This window comes from Danio rerio, chromosome 7, assembly GCF_052040795.2.
Source record: "Danio rerio strain M-AB ecotype USA chromosome 7, GRCz13ab, whole genome shotgun sequence".
Lineage (NCBI taxonomy): Eukaryota > Metazoa > Chordata > Actinopteri > Cypriniformes > Danionidae > Danio > Danio rerio.
This window is the reverse complement of record NC_141027.1, coordinates 53366246-53383367: the sequence shown is the minus strand read 5'-3', so window position 1 is coordinate 53383367 and position 17122 is coordinate 53366246. Positions and strand designations below refer to the sequence as shown.

General features: G+C 36.7%; 1 protein-coding gene across 8 annotated transcripts in view; it reads right to left on the bottom strand.

Moving 5' to 3' along the window:
- znf280d (zinc finger protein 280D) overlaps positions 1-17122 on the bottom strand; it is a 38344-nt gene that overhangs the window by 14504 nt on the left and 6718 nt on the right. For 2 of the 8 annotated variants that reach the window (XM_087261871.1, XM_087261874.1), the window contains exons 4-8: positions 10736-10838; positions 8330-8560; positions 8149-8199; positions 7949-8034; positions 5824-6050 (exon numbers count right to left, since the gene is read on the bottom strand). In XM_087261871.1, coding sequence (XP_087117997.1) covers positions 5824-6050; positions 7949-8034; positions 8149-8199; positions 8330-8560; positions 10736-10838 — 698 coding nt within the window. The remainder of the gene's footprint in view (positions 1-5823; positions 6051-7948; positions 8035-8148; positions 8200-8329; positions 8561-10735; positions 10839-17122) is intronic. The other 6 variants (XM_087261872.1, XM_087261876.1, XM_087261873.1 and 3 more) reach the window with 3 other exon arrangements.

Sequence of the window (17122 nt, the reverse complement as noted above, 5' to 3'; positions counted from 1 at the left end):
TTAGGTTTTTTTTGTCATTATTACGGATTTTTACAAACACGTTTAAATATATTCAGTCGCGTTCATGTTTTACCGTCATGCTTAAAAAAAAAACCCAGCTAAAATAAAAAACACTAAATTTCGCGATCTATTCACAATCTATAATCCCTAATCATAACTCCTGTACAGCAGTCCCACAACTTTCTGATACTCGATGACACTGTAATACCCTGTCAGAAAAGTCTAGTGGCTGTCAATGAGCTTTTCACAGTGTCCGCTATAATGTTAATGCTGTTTTTGTGTGTTTACATAGATGAATAAGGCCACTGTGTTAAATGCACAGTATTACTATCTTATTGCCACATTAAATTATTATGATAACATAATATATGTCTTCAGTGATTTCCTGAAGATAAATACCAAAAAATAACACAACTGGAATCACTCCAGCAATTGCCATCGCCTGATCTCATATGAAGCAAAAAATCGCGAGGACATATGATGACGTGCGCAGGTACTGGAGTGCTGTCCCAATTCTTAGGGGTAAATTTTGAAACCCTTCCTCTTAACCCTCGGTTGTAAGGGCCATGGGGAAGGGGTAGGGGTACAAAAATAGAATTGGGATTGGGCCCAAGTCTAGTTTTATTCAGCTGAAAGTCCCAGCTTTACAGTCAGCTTTTAATCAATGGAAATACATAACCAATAAGATAATAATTCATTAACCTTACAATCAATTTTTTCTGTCCAAAACGACATTTTCCCCACATCACATTTTTCATCAGACTTAAGATTTGTCTATATATTTATGTTTTACAATTGTTTAACGTTGTACATGTTCTGTACATGTTAATACTTCTGCATTATTAAACTCCCAAGCACATATTTTTCCACCATTCAAACATGCTCATGTTGTACTTTGAAACTGAATAACAACACCAGTGCATTGTGCTCAAAGGCCTTTTCTTCTAAATGTCAAACGTGTTCATATGCTATATTTTAAAATTGCATAGCATCAGAGCACTGTACAACAGGCTTTTTTCTGTGAACACTAAAATAGGGAACATTACGAACAGGGGTGCTCTAATTGATCGGCCGAAGATCGGTATTGGCCGATAATCACATTTCACGACTCGATCAGTACTCGCCAATCTGTCCGATCTCCTAAATCGATTGCAGGTGTTTGTTTATAAGTTTACAAGCAGAGAAAGATGCACAAATGCTCCTGTAAATTATATAAAGCCTAAGTCAAAGTAAAATGAATGAATGTATTGTTTTCTGTAAAGCTGCTTCTGGCCATGACACCATAAATGGTTAAATGAGACGTGTTTAGGTTATTATATGCAGTAGGAATGCAACGATTAACTGTTTTTCACTACTAATTTAATTTGTCATGGTTAATTAATCATAAAGGCTTCTCAACACCGTGTTTCTGCACGGAACAAAACTGCTGCAACTAAACTGGGCGCTAGTTTGTCACTGAGACTAATAACCACGCACACCAGATTAACTTTGACTGAGGCTATTAACTAAGGCAAGCTTGTGCAAGTTCATTATTTCCACTGGAAGGACCAAAGACTGTAAAATATAGGGAGGGAGGGACGCACACACAATGTAGCGCGCTAAAGCTTTTCAGGCGCACCTCTTTAAGATGACAGGGGGCTTTTGTGGCTGAAGTCTGAGGAAGAAGCAGTACATGAAAAGTACACAGGTTTGCAAACCCACTTAGAGTTATTATTAAGGGTGCCGAATCCGCCGATAAGAGCGATCATGTAGTGAATGTTAATCCACCAGCCGAGATCAACTGAGTGATTTTGGAGAGAGTGCTGAAAGACTTAATTTCGATGCGTTGCATTCACCACGTGTTCAGCGCAAATGTCCGCTAAATGTAAAACCTAACACTGTACACATCATCGCCAAAGAAGCTCGCCTTTACCGAGTTTAATCTGAAACTGCGGCTCATGACTACAGTATTGCGCTGGTGGTCATCGCAAGAATCCTGCTCTGCCCCGCTTATATGGGCCGGCTGACACGCTGGCTTTTTTTCACAAACAAAGAGAGATGACAATCAGAGCATAACCAGGCTGAGCATTTACAATGACCAAACCCAAACCAAAACTTTTAAAGAGATGCAGAAGTGAGACTTTCTGTTTTGTCCATTCTTTTTGTTTATTAAATTGAAAAGCATATAAAACAATAGTGTAAAATATGAATTTGTTACTGCAATGCTTCATTTTTTTGATGATAACCATAAATACATTTTTTTTTTATAAAGTAACAGTTGGACTTTTTATAGCAGATAACACACACATTCAAGGCAGAATGATAATGAGAAATGATTTAGAATTATTGTCATTTTTGTCATCATTAATATTTTATAATTATTAGACATTCATTTTGGAATTAATGCACAAATATCAATAAGTCATCTCAGCATTAGTTAGATAGTTGTTTCTGGTTTTTGTTAGTCCTAATTGATGTCGTTTTCAAATAAAATAAATCTGTTAATATACAAGTTGCAGTGGTGCTTATTAATTTTTGGTGGGTGCTCCTAAATTTTTTAAGTTGGGAGCACCGGCAGTTTCAAGTCCTACATTAGACAAATTCAGTTTTTTTGTTTTTTTGTTTTTTATTTATTTATTGTTCTTTCTTATTATTTATTGTTCTGTCATTTATTTACAGTGTACTAATTATTTCTGTTTAAATGTCAAAAACATTAACTTATTTTTAAGCACAAAGAAATAAATTTACTATTGTTTGTTTTTTATATTATTTTTGTGCTGTATTAATTAGTTACTGGGCAGCAATAAATAAAACTTAAAATATAAGGAGTTTTCATCTTATTTTCTGAACTAGTGAGGTTTGAAACTAATGAATGCATAATTATTGTGATAACCGTGAAGCCGTGATTATTTCTCAGACTATAATCGTACTACCAAAATCTATAACTGTTGCATCCCTAATCTGCAGCATCCTTCATTTATTCCCCTAAGGCAAGATTTTCTCTTAAGGTTAATACTTAGAGGGAAAATGTGCTTAAAACACTATAAAGCTTGAAGCATCAGAATCGGTACTCAGTATCGGTCTATCACCATGACAAGGAATCGGTTTTAAAAATCCTGATCTGAGCATACCTAATTATGAATAATATTTCAGACTCGCACAAGAAAAAACGATTTTTTTCTAATCACCCAGTTAAAACATTAAAAACAAATGTTATTTTAAGGAGGATAATTAAACCATATGTTAATAAATATAGAGTTGCTGAATAGAGTTAATAAATAAACTTGGGTGTTGGTCCAATTGAGTAGCTTTACATGGACAATGGAAAATTGAGACTCGTTTAAAATTATTTAAGACCTACAATACTATTTTTCAGTGCATTTAAAACTTTAAGGCCTAAAACTTTTGGTTTTAAAATTTAAGACATTAAGACTTTTTAAGACCCTGTGGATACACTGTAAAATGTGTTGTATTTTAAAACTGAAAAACAACACCACCATAACAAAAAAGTTCACGTTATGTCAATTAACAATGACAAGAAATTATATTTATATGGATCATTGTGTGACTTGATTAAGTTATTAATTCCACTTCAATGAACACATATTCTTTAAGTGAACTCAATGACCAAATTGGTTTGATGTAATTCTAAACAAGGCTCAACCTTCAATTCCTCAGGTTCATTTCCTCAGTTCAGTCCACTAAATTCACACATCTACAAGTAAAAATATGACTACATCACTCCACATCACTACAATCAGATGTTTTCTTAGCTACTGTTTTCTCACCGTTACTATTTGAATTGTACAATTATTCAGTTACTGAGCAAAAAGCACACAGTATACTTAGCGGTGTGAGGAGTCAAAAATGAAGAAGAATGCAGAATACACCTGCAACCTGTGACATTAATGACACTCTTTAAGCTAAACGCTCGACTCCACAAACAGCTGGTGTCTGGGGAGAACACAGCCTGACACAAGCGGGACCGCTGTCGACAGAGGGGGGACAACTAGGCAGGAAAGCCTTTGATGTGCAGGGAAATGAATGTCAAACAGATGCACAACATTCAAACAGGTAAACCACTACAAAGAGTCTGCTCTCTCAGGAGTGGAGTTTCCTTTTGCTTCTCAAAAGGCATTCAAAAATAGACGCATAACATCCTCTGAGAATCAGAGTTTCAAATGCTGCAACCGAAGTTCACATCCTATTTATAAAACAGGTCATACTCCAACTTCGTCTATAGATTGCACTGGCTTTGCAAGAAATAAATGAACAGCACATGAACTATCAACTCATCATAAACTGCAATTCATCAAACACGTCTGAAGGGAAGACGCCAAAGTTAAAGCAGCTAATGTACATCATCCACTGGGAATGCAAAGTAAAACTCATGCGTGGTTAAATATAATTAGCCAAATTACAAACACGCACCATTAAAAGTCACCTTTGAACAGTGCGTGGCCTGCAAGTGTGTACTCAAGCAGTGTTTGAGCTCCCAAGGGTTTTCAAAAGATAAATTAGCAAACATTCTACTTAAAGTTCATGTTCTAACTGTGCATAATAGCCATTATAATACCGGCAATTATACTGCAGCGCTTCTTTGTTTAATGATGTGATGCTCAGACTGCCTCTTTCCTCTCTGCCTCACCTGCCATCGGTGCCCTGACGTTGAGCAGCCAATTTTTCAGTCAGCGTGTTCTGCAACCTCAGCTCCCCTAATAGGGATTTTTATGCGGCTGAACTGTGACCCCCGCCGACAGAACTTGGGGTGTGCTGCAAACGCGCCTCCCCATTAAAAGGAGCTTACCGAGGCTTTTCTCATGCCGTGGCTGAGTAAAGTTATTTAATCACAGGAACAGTTCTTATAGCAGGCAAACTACCCTCCATTATTCATCTGGGGCCCCTAGAGGAAGCAGGGGTCTGATAATGTCATCCATCTGAGAGGGGGAATCCAGTGATGAGGTCTGAGAATGGCTGATTCCCCCATCTTGCTCTCTCTAACTATTGCTCTCTCCGTCTTCAGGCTGTTGTAGCTAATGGCTCTCATGAGCAATCTTTCTCATGAGCAAAGCAAGCCAAAACAATTACACAAAGACAGCAGATATAAAAATAAAACATGTTTAAATTAAATATATTTTTTATAATTTTTTAAGGTTTTTTTTTACCTTTGAAATATAGGACAGTGGAGTTGAAACAGGAATTCATGGGGAGCAGAAAAAGGAGGGGGAAGTATCTGCAAAGTACTATAATAATCCCAAAGCAAATACTTCATGTCACATGTGTCAAATTCAGTTCCAGAGTTTAGTTCCAACCCTAATTAAACACACCTGGTCATACTAATTGAGTCCTTCAGGCTTGTTTGAAACCTACAGGTAAGTTTGTTGGAGCAGGGTTGGAACTAAACTGTGCAGAGCTGCAGCCCTCGTGGAACGAAGTCTGACAACCCTGCTCCATACAGAAGGCAGAAACTACTTTTAAACACAGCAACTGATGAGCAACAGTAAAAATTGTACCTCTTCTCAACAGGGAAAACTAGCAACAATCAAGAATATGTGATCATATGCTGTCATGGCATTGCAATCAAAAAAAATGTCATTATAATGGAAGTCAATGGAGCAAAAATAGCCACGAACATAACAAAAGGATAGCCAATTTGTGCTTTTCAAAGCATTTTTCCAAAATATATGTCAAAATAAGATTTGTCACCAAATACAATTCCAATTGCTGAAACAGGGAACGTTGTGGCAAAATTAAGACTCAAAATCACCCCAGAGTGGATGAAAACATCCCCAAAGGAACACAAGGTTTAATAAAGTGAAATCTGATAAACGTTCCAACAAATACCTGATATTGTTCTTGAGCATTTTTAAACAGCTGTTGCACTTGAAGGTAGTGTTGGACTTGATTTTGGGCATCAGAGATGGATCCCCATCGCTTTTTCCATAGTAGAAGTCTGAAACCAGCATGATGAGCTTGCCCTTATCGGACTCAACGACTTTTGGTGTGATGATTTGCTTGTCAGGCCTCGATGTTGAGGGAAACACAGAGTCCCACAATTCAGGGCAGCACAACTTAAAAAAATAAAATAAAAAAGGTTTCATTATTGTATACTATTTGTGCAGCCATAACCTCGGGTTAACTTAATTTCATTCAGGAGTGTTTTTCTCCCCACACTATTCATGAAACAATCTACATTAAACATGCCAACGTTCATATAATACAAGTGTCATTAGTCTCAGTACTATATTAGGGGTGTCTGTCAATATATTTTACTTGCCTATTGCACCTCTTAATTTTTCTAGTTAATCAGTCATTGGAAGCTTAAAAATGTGTGACGTCAGGAAGCAAACCTCATATTTCAAGTGTTACATGTATGAGCCTGGAAAGTGGTGCAAACAAGTCTAAATCCATTCAAATTATTTTAAAACACTGAACAAGACAATTTGCAATCGAACACCAGTAAACCACCTTAATTCACCATGTAGGGCTGGACAATGTTTTAGATCATTTTACCTTCATTGTCATTATTGACAGTTATTTTATTTCAATTTCAATTGAATGTTTATGAACTTTAACTTTTTTGCTATGCAGTTCATTAAAGATTTGTCATATAGATATACTCAACTTTTAAAAGTGGGATTTATTTTCCTAATCAAAGAGCACATTGTTTTAGTGTTTTACTAATAAAAGAAAAGAAATAAAGAAAATAATTATTTAAGGTTACTGGTTGAATACCTTGAGCTGAAATCAAAGCACACATTTCCTAAAATAAAGATGTCTTGTGAACGAAGCATTAAATTTCAGTTTAAATGTAAAAAGCAAGGTTCTTAAACGCTAACATCTTAATAACTTTTTTTTGCACACAAAATAAATAAATGCTGACATTTCAAATGTCAAAAATATTCAGCATTTAAAATGGATCAAACAACTTAGATCTCTTTTAAAGAAATGTTTACTTTCACCTTTAATTGTTTTAATGCATTTACTATTTCTCTTCACAAAAAGACTGCTCTATACATTAATATGTGATACAATATGAAAACATAAAAACTTAACAAAACAATCAATTAATCCTTTGCTATTTTTTTTATTATTAATAAAGTTAGTTACGCTTGACACATTAGAGGTCATCGGATGGCAATACATAAGGGCTGGCCTTTAAATTACATCTAGTCCTACTTCTAGTCTTCTACTTCTTACTTTAAACTCTAACTTCTTGACCTTCCCAATATATAAGAAACCAGCGACAAAAAAACATGATTTACATACAGCTTTTCGATTACCAGAGCTATAAAAGACTCTATTGACATGTATGAGAAAAACACAGAGAATGATTTTACAGAGCATCAAATACACTGTGCATTTACTGATATAAACAGGAAGAATGTGATTGCTCCTCTGTCCATGAAACAAAGTGCTCGGTCTGTCTACCTCAAGATGCACATATAGTCTTCTAGGCAGAGGATGATAACCGGTTTCAAGGTTTACCGTGGTTTGGAAAAGTCAAGGTTTTGAAACTGCTAAAATTTTCTGTTATACCTATATCTGTCAATTCTGTCATGTATACTGTTCCAAAATATTATAAATGTTTCCAAAAATAAAATGTATTTTGTTTTATTTTGGTAAAATATACATTGTTAAATGGATTTTGTGATATTTTATTCAAGCTTACCATACCGTCAGAAACTTTTACACTTTTAGTCTACACCTTAGATTTCACACACCTCTGACTGAGATGAACAGTTTATTAGCCATTGACCTTGCAAAAACAGCAAGTGCAACAAACACACATGTTAATATTTAAAATGGTAAAAATAACATGGGGAAAATACGTTAAATGATATGTTATATCTGAATTTCAGTTTTCATTAATTTCCTATTTATCGTCCAGCACCAGGTTAACTTGGTTCAGACAGGAGTCCATTTCTCCCCACATAAATCATAAAACAATCTACGTTAAACATCCCACCTTCATATGAATCTTTAAAGGCTCCAAAGGAAACACATTCTGACATCTGGGGCATTTCCTTGTGCCTATTAAATTTTTCTCTCCTGCTGTCAAAGAAAAAAAAAAAAAAACAACAATTAAAAGATGAAAAGACTTGTTGCTTCTGAAAACCTGTAACACATAATAGACAAACAGTGCTTGACCACCCATGACAGACTTGCCTCCTTTGGAAACACTGTTGTTTGCTTCATTTATCACTTTTCCATTATCTGCTGGTCATAAAAAGAAAGATCCAATCAAATCTTTAACTTTAAAAGAAGGGGGAAAAACTTTTGGGACATATGGCTTTTCCTCTTTAGAAGAGATTGTAACCCTTACTACACCACACACAAGCAGGCTCACCTCTACTGTTCATAATCTGCATGGATGAGGTTTTCGGTTTTAGTAGTGTTGTTGGGATGATCCCTGGTGTGTTTTGAGAAACTGAAATAGTGCGGGACTGAGAAGAATGGTTAGCTGGGGCTTGTACATTGGACAAGGTCACTACATTGTCTTGGATGAGCTTCACTTGAGGCCTGTGAATCACCCCTGGCTTTGGTGCAACACTGACCTGTGGCACTATCTGCTGACCAGCTGTTTAAAAAACAAAGTACAGAAAACAAATTAAATCCTAATTCAAACATATGGGGACAGATTAATTTATTTTTTAATAATCAAAATACAATATAATAAAAAGCAACAACAATTTACAGTAGCACTGTTTTTATTACAGATGCATTAAAATTAGAATTTCAGGGTGGAAACTAGTGCTGCACAATATATTGTTTTAGCATCTATATTGCAATGTGCGATTCTGCAATAGTCCCATCGCAGGGATCTGCAACAGTCTGGGTTATAGCTGACCAGACATTACAATTAACAACATAGTGAAATAAACACAAACTTCAACCTTAAAGTGAAAGTTTATTATTTGCACATGTTTTTAAGGCCTGTGACTGTAAGAAGTTAAAGCAACTTTAAGCCATTTGGGCACAATAAATTAAACGTTTGTAGCTTAAAGATAAATTGTGCATTATACAATTATTTACTCAACACAATACAGTGTTATAATGATACTTTAAACAAAAAAGGTAAGTAAACGTTTTTTTTAAAGAGATTAGTTGACTACTTAAAAAAAAGAGCAAACCCAATAATAGTAAAGGGATAAGTTGACTGTATTTTTTAAATGTAAATAAACCCATTCTTTTTATAGCGATTAGTTTTTTTCAAAGAGGTGATAAAAATTTTCCCCTTTAAAGCGTTAAGTTGACTTTACTTTAAAATGTGAGTATTTTACAAAACTATACGTGATTATTTAATTTTTGCTTCTGAATACTGTTCAACTCCCAAGAAAAATAATAAATTATTGTTTATTTGCATCTTTTCTCTGTTGTATTTAACTTTGCTTGTAATTTGTTTGATTATATTTTATTCAGATATGCGCTTCTACAGAATCATCACAATCGATCTAAAATGATGAATTATTTACAAGCTGTTCAAATAATTTGGTGAAATTACATTTTTAATCGCAATTTAAACAAATCGCAATGAATTAAAATATTGCAATGTCAGTTTTTTTCCAATATCGAGCAGCCCAAGCGGAAAAAAAAAATTCTGAATGCACTTGGACGAAATTTTTAAAAAAATTAAATAATGCGTTCTTATTTAATGAAGTGGTGTAAAGTCATTTTGTAAGACTTTTTAAAATTTAACTTAACTTAAAATAAACTAACAAAAAAGGTAAAACTATACAATAATTTTATTGGCAGCAAAATTTTATTGGCCTTGAGCAAGTAGAGATGCTTCGTTTTAACAGCGTTTCCATGACAGCACATTAGTAATACTGTTGATGTGCTGTTTGAGAGGACACTGCTTTTAAGGTAATTTATGCACAGATAAAGCATATGTTTACAAATCCACAGAGCAGAATATTGAGCCATTTTTAACTGTGACAATGGCTTTAGTCGGCACAGCGACAAACTACCCTTGTGCAGCGAAAGCCATTGAAATAAATAGGTTTAATAGCGTAGCACAGGGCAGTACTTTCCACATCCAATGTCAGACTATGGCCCAATCCCAATTTTATTTTTTTAATCCCTTCCCCTTGGTCCTTAAAAAGAGTGTAAGGAAGAAGAGCTTCAAATTTTACCTCTAAGAAATGGGACACCACTACAGTATCTGCACACATCATTATATGTCATCACAATCTCTTACTTTATATAAGATCAGACAATTGTGACTGCTGTAGTTATTACAGGTGCGTTATTTTTTGGTATTTATCTTCAGGAAATCACTGAAGGCACTGATATTGTGTTATAATAACGATATAATATGGCAATAAGATCGTGCTTTTACACCGTGTGAAAACATTTACACCATATTCACCTAAACACACAAAAACAACATTAACATTATAGCAGACACTGTAAAAAGCTTATTCTTAGCCACTATATGTTTCTATCTAGCCCTTCCCCTTAGCCCTACGCCTTCAAGCTAAAGAGAATGGGGTCACCCCTACCCCTTCATGTAAACACAAAACTTTGTGTTTGTGTTTTGATTGTGCCTAGGTCTGGAAGGAGAGTGAAACCAGAGAGCTGAACACTGCTGGGTAGTGCAATCTAGCAGAGCAATTTTCTCGACTCATATTTTGCCCATCTATTTCAGCCAAAACTCAAATATTTTGTGCATAACCAGTTTTAATAATATTACAATTACAGACCACAACATTTTTTAACAGTAGAAAAAATATTCACATAGAAACATTTATACCTTGCACAACAGTAAAAGTGGTTCCCGGAGGATACTGTGACCCTAATGAGCTGATGAAGGAGGTGTTGCTGTTGAGATTCTGTGGTGACGCCACAATGTAACCCTGGTGAAACAATAAGGAAATGATTACTAATATTAAATAAAGACTTAGAATCATGATGAAACAGACATTCTATATGCCTTCTCACATATGGCCCATCAACAACAGTGGTTCTCAACCACGTTCCTGGAGCCCCTCAAGAGCTGCACATTTTACATGTCTCCATTCAAGTTTTAAAGAGCCCATATTATGGGTTTTGGAAAATTCCCTTCCATGTAGTGTGTAACAGCTCTAAGTGAAGTGAAGTACCCAGCTAAGGCTTAAATCTCTAAGAGTACAGTGTTTAAAACGGTTGATTCATCTAACAAACGAGTCGCCTTGATACCGAGTCATTAGGTGTTTCGCCATGACATACGAACGAAACCAAGTTATTCACGTGCACGCGCAAACCTGGGAGATTTCAAACCTGAGGCCCCGCCCTCTAACATAGAAACCCAGACACACACACACACCCACAAACACACAAACACACCCACAAACACACACAAACATGCCGGTCGATTGAAGTCACACTGCAGATGGATATTATCGACTCTCTACCCAAAGATGAAAACTCAGCATTATAGCCAAGCAGTTGGAAACTACTGGAAACTTCTGGAAACTACATGCTACAAAGAATACTTCATCGGCGTTTGTGAAAGGAAGAATCAGTTAAGAGTGACTTACTGATGGACGTCAGGATGGGTTTCTTCCTCCATTTCTCAAGTGTAAGTATGTGCGATTAAAGTTGTTGCCTCGTTTACTCTAGCTTGCAAATGTATTTAGTTGTGATTTGTTACTTGTAAGCGCGTGTACTGTATCAGGTTAACTGGCTATATTCTCTTATCGCATGCAAAGTCACGTTAAAAACGCGACGCGTGCTGCTTTGTTTACGGAGCTCTGTGGACGAGGGTAGTGTGTGCGTGCGTGCGTGCGTGTGTGTGTGTGTGCTTGCGCTGTCGTCCATAGGTATGTGTGTGTGTTTGTGTGCACGCGCGTTGTCGTCCGGAGGTGTGTGTGTGTGTGTTTTTGTGTGTGTGTGCGCGTGCGCAAGGACAAGGGAAATATGGATGTTTGTGTGTGTGTCTGTGAAAAGAGCAGAGTGAGAAGCTAGGAGATCCCCTCAACTGTTTTTGGAGTTTTTGCTCAATAAAATAGTTAGTTGTCTGTATTTTCAAGTCCATCGACTGTATTTACATTGACCCACTGGCAGCTAAAATTCACACCTACACTATCGAGCGTGTATGAACTGTGATTACTTTTATATTGCTGATTAGCTGTTTGGCATTTCACTCTCTCACTGAAGGCAGTTGACCAATCGCAACAGACTGTCATTGGTCCAATCAGCGCAGATTAGCTTCTCGCTAAGGAGGGGTTTGGGAACAAATGAATCACTGAACGATTCATACGGGAGACGCTGGAATAATTAGGTAAAAATAAATGCAGATTATAAGACCATGAAAGTGTTTTTTGACCTTGCATGCATATTAGACTGTTGTTGGAGACCCTTACAACCAAAATATGACCCTATTTCATGTATAATATGGGCTCTTTAAAGCCTCAGTTAATGAACTGACGAGTTGAATCAGGTGTGTTTAACTAAGGAGGTATGAAAAAGTGCAGTGTTGAGGGAAATGGTAGAGAACCACTGGTTTAGAGCATTTGGTTTGGAATCTGGCACATTTTCTCTGTTGGTTTAGTTTGCATAGGCTTGAAAATGGCAACAGCTCTTGGATCCAGACCTAAACAACTTATCTGAGATCGCCTCGATGGGGTGAATGAGACAAAAATTGAGACAAATCAAGAAAGCAATCTGACACAGTGGACTAACAGACTTTATACCATAACATAAGCAACAAGGATGTCAATTGCAACAAAATCATGTGACTGATGATCATTTAAATTAATGATCAAGTAATGCTGCGTGTGCTTTAAGAATTGAACCCCACATCAATCTCTGCAAGTATGACCATAATGCACATTTTTTTAAAAAGAAGTGGATGTGCTTTTTGTGTCAGACTGTCTGAAAAAAACACCTTCATATTTTAGAGAAAGCAGTTAAGGTTTGCATAATCATCGATTGATCTTATCTAAATCACGCCATTAACGGAGTTCCATGGATCACTACACAGCAGGTAATGCGTCTCCAAATATGCAATGTCCAGAGAGTAACTTAACGTAAACTGCAGAACTTGATAATGCTGCGTCGTGTGTGAAGTCTAGGATGTGTTTCACAGTGCAGAGCATAACTTAAACTCTAAATTTCCATGCTTAATCAGTCATCGATAAGGTCTATCGATTATAAGCCTTATCAACAATTAATCAATCATCGAGTAATCATTAGTATCCCTAACAAGTAATGTGTCGCTTGAAAAGCAGCAGTGTCTGATTCTGAGAACATCATTTATCACAGCTGAAATCCAAAGAGCACCTCTTGATGAATGACGGCTACATACCTATGCATGTCATGACGGCTACTGATAAAGCCACAATAAGCCAACAGAGCAAAATGGTCCATTAATGTTGATGGACGACTCAGAGAAACTTTACAGGTGCACTCTGACCAACAGGATGATTGTTGTATTCACACTCAAACACTATTTATGGTCTTTGAAATGTTGAAAGTAACCCAAACCAAAAAGAAAATGCAACATTGTGACAAAGTCCCTCTCTATTTCAGAACCAAGTAAACAGTTAAAAGATATGAAATGGCATAAAGAAAACACACATTAGGACAATACATTGTTATAACACTAATTATAACAATTGATTGTAATTCTGAGAATAACGAAAAAAGAATGTGCCGTTATGATGTTAACATGATACAACAAATATATTATGGTTTGCCATTCTCTTTTAGACACACACGGATCAGTTCATGGATCTCTCTGAACAGCAAAAAATGCTTTTCTTACTAAGATTGTTTGTCCTGTTTCATGCCAAATATCTAAACAAACATAAATCGTGAAGCATTTTCTAGAGAAGCAAAAATATGGTCTTGTTTTTTTAGAAATAATGTCAAAGTGAAGTAAGTTTTTCGTTAAAACAATCAAATTAATCTGCTATTGGTATAAGCAAAATAATCTTGTTTTTCCTTTTGACATGAGATTAAGCTTACCCTATTGGCAGATTATTTACCTTGTTTTAAGGCAAAACTCACTTCACATTGATGGATTATTTATGAAATCAAGATAAAATTTTTGCTTGTCTGAATAATGCATCTTGATTCATAATTTTTTAGGCATTTGGACTAGAAACGACAAAAAAAATTAAGTAAGAAAAGCTTATATGCAATGTGTTTACAAGCCTAATGATCTGAATTTGATTTGCCTAAGTTGCCACTAAATGGAAATTATAATTGTCCACCCGGATAGCCTAATTCTAGCGATATTCTTAAGTGTGCATCCAATGTACACTACCCCATGATGCACCACAAGAAAATTCATGAATGAAGCGACAACTGATCCAGGTAGGTCACGTGATGATGACAAAAAGGCAGATGTAGTATGTCCGAGTTCCATTAATACTACTCACATTCACAATGTATAAATCGTACTTTTCTAACGGATGAGTAGTATGTTTAAATTCAAATGCAGTACCTACTGAGTAGTAGGCGATTTCAGATGCAGCCCAGAAGTCGGTCATGGGGGGTAGGTTATGGTATTTAATAAAAGATTTTTAGGTCAAATAATTTTTTACAAAATAATGAAATGCACAGGTACATCATTTATATCAAGCACTATTACATCCATTTAGATTTAGATTTTTTTCAAAGAAATACATAAGTTTGCAAGACAGAGGGGTTCTAGGGACTGGAACTGGGAACTACTGATTAAGATGACCATATTGCAATTAAAGATATTAAATTCTAAAAGCATTTTAAGTTTTTTCTTTCATAGAAAGTGAAAGAGTTGTGCGTGCTGCTTTTCTGTAGATCCATTGAATGCCTGTAGTCACAGTGTGAGATTAAACATTTAGAGCGCCAGTGGCAGAATAAACTACTCTAGTCAATATAAAGTCGAATATAATGCAAGAGAAAAATCAATCTAATAATGACAAATGTCTGATTCTTTTAATGTCTGATTTTGATCTATTTATATGTAGTCTGTGACAGATTGCAAGCATATGTGTTGAGTAAAATCAATAATTGATCTTCACAATTATGAATAGCTACATTTTGGTGTCATCACTGTCCTGTGCATTGAGGACCAGGACCAAATCTTTTCGCACCCACCAGCCTATAAGTCTATAAAATGTTGGGAATAATTCTGTGGCACATATTTATAGAAAATGTATTTACATCCATATTAGCTACATTTACATCTATCCAGAAAAGCCATTAGGTAAATACTTCAATCCATCTAACAAAAAAATTTATTAAATTGAAACTACCAGTGTAGATCTGAAATCATCTGAACCACAGAGTTAAATTAAAGGGACAGTTCACCCAAAATTTTGTATTCTTTTATCATTTACACTCTGCAGGGCTCACAAAACTACTTGCCTGACATCCCAGGGCTTTTGTGTTTTCTAGTCTGCTACCCTACCCATTTTTTGGGAGAAAAATACACTTCAATGCTTTAGGATTATCTAACAAGTTTGGCAATTACGTTGTATGCTGTAATGGTACCAGGTTTCTTAGTAGGCTAAGAAACCAGCTCTGTATGTGATTTAAAAAAAAGCATGAGGTCATAAGTTATAAAAAGCCCCATATTGTTTTAGCATTGCATCACAATGTGTGCATCTAAATTAGTCAGGAGGGCAATGATTGGGTACCACACTTCAAAACATGTGATAACCATAAGAGTGAAAGTTTACAATCAATTTATTCATCAGTTTATCATGATCATACAGTGTTGTTTTACTTCTGATTATTCAATTTCTGTACCTGAATACTGTTAGATTCTTCAAATAAAACGCAGGGACTGTGTATTTAATTAAAAAATTTATCTTTGCTTTAATGTATTTACCTATGCTAATAATTTGTTAATCTTATTTTATGAAATGCACACCCCTATAAAATCATCCCGTCAGTCTAAAATTACTAATTCTTTAAAAAAAAAAAAAAAGCTATGTAAACCATCTGATGAATTTGTATTCAAATTGAAACATATAATGTAGAAAAAAAAATTGGCATGTTAATTTTTTTCAACCTCATGCAGCTGTAACGGAGGCCAGCTAGTAAGTGCTGTGCAGGTAAAACCTCACTCCTCTGACCTCTAAAGGAACTCCATGTGGAAGATCGCCGGTTAGATCCCAGCTCGGAGTATGTTGGGTGGTGTAGGACTGGCGGGGTTACATTGGTGCCGTGACCCGTATTGCAGTGAGGTTTAGAGTGGTGAGTGTAACGAAGGCCAGCTAGTAAGTGCTGTGCAGGTAAAACCTCACTCCTCTGACCTCTAAAGGTGCTCTAGCGACAGACGCTAAAGGCCGTGGTCTTTAGCCTCCTTGTTAGAGCAACCGACTCCCATGCGGAAGTTCGCTGTTTTGATTCCAGCTCGAAGCGGATTGGGTGGTGTGGGACTGGCGGGGTTACATTGGTGCCGTGACCCAGATTGGAGTGAGGTTTAGAGTGGTGAGTGTAACAGAAGCCAGCTAGTAAGTGCTGTGCAGGTAAAACCTCACTCCTCTGACCGCTAAAGGTGCTCTAGCGACAGATGTAGAGGCCATGGTCTTTAGCCTCCTTGTTAGAGCAACTGACTCCCATGCGGAAGATCGCTGGTTCGATCCCAGCTCGAAGTGGGTTGGGTGGTGTAGGACTAGCGGGGTTTCATTGCTGCCGTGACCCGGATGGGAGTGAGGTTTAGGGGGGTGAGAGTAACAAAGGCCAGCTAGTAAGTGCTGTGCAGGTAAAACCTCACTTCTCTGACCTCTAAAGGTGCTCTAACGACAGACGCTAGAGGCCATGGTCTTTAGCCTCCTTGTTAGAGCAACCGACTCCCATGCGGAAGATCGCTGGTTCGATCCCAGCTCGAAGCGGGTTGGGTGGTGTAGAACTGGGGGAGTTACATTGGTGCCGTGACCCCGATGGGAGTGAGGTTTAGGGGGGTGAGTGTAACTGAGGCCAGCTAGTAAATGCTGTGCAGGTAAAACCTCACACCTGTGACCACTAAAGGTGCTCTAGCAACAGACGCTAGAGGCCATGGTCTTTAGCCTCCTTGGTAGAGCACCGACTCCCATGCAGAAGGTTGCCGGTTCGAAGCTCAAAGCGGGTTAGGTGGTGTAGGACTGGCAGGGTTACACAGCCATAGTGAAAGCATGACAATGCCAATTTAATCAATCTTATTTGACTATACCTAGGACCAGAT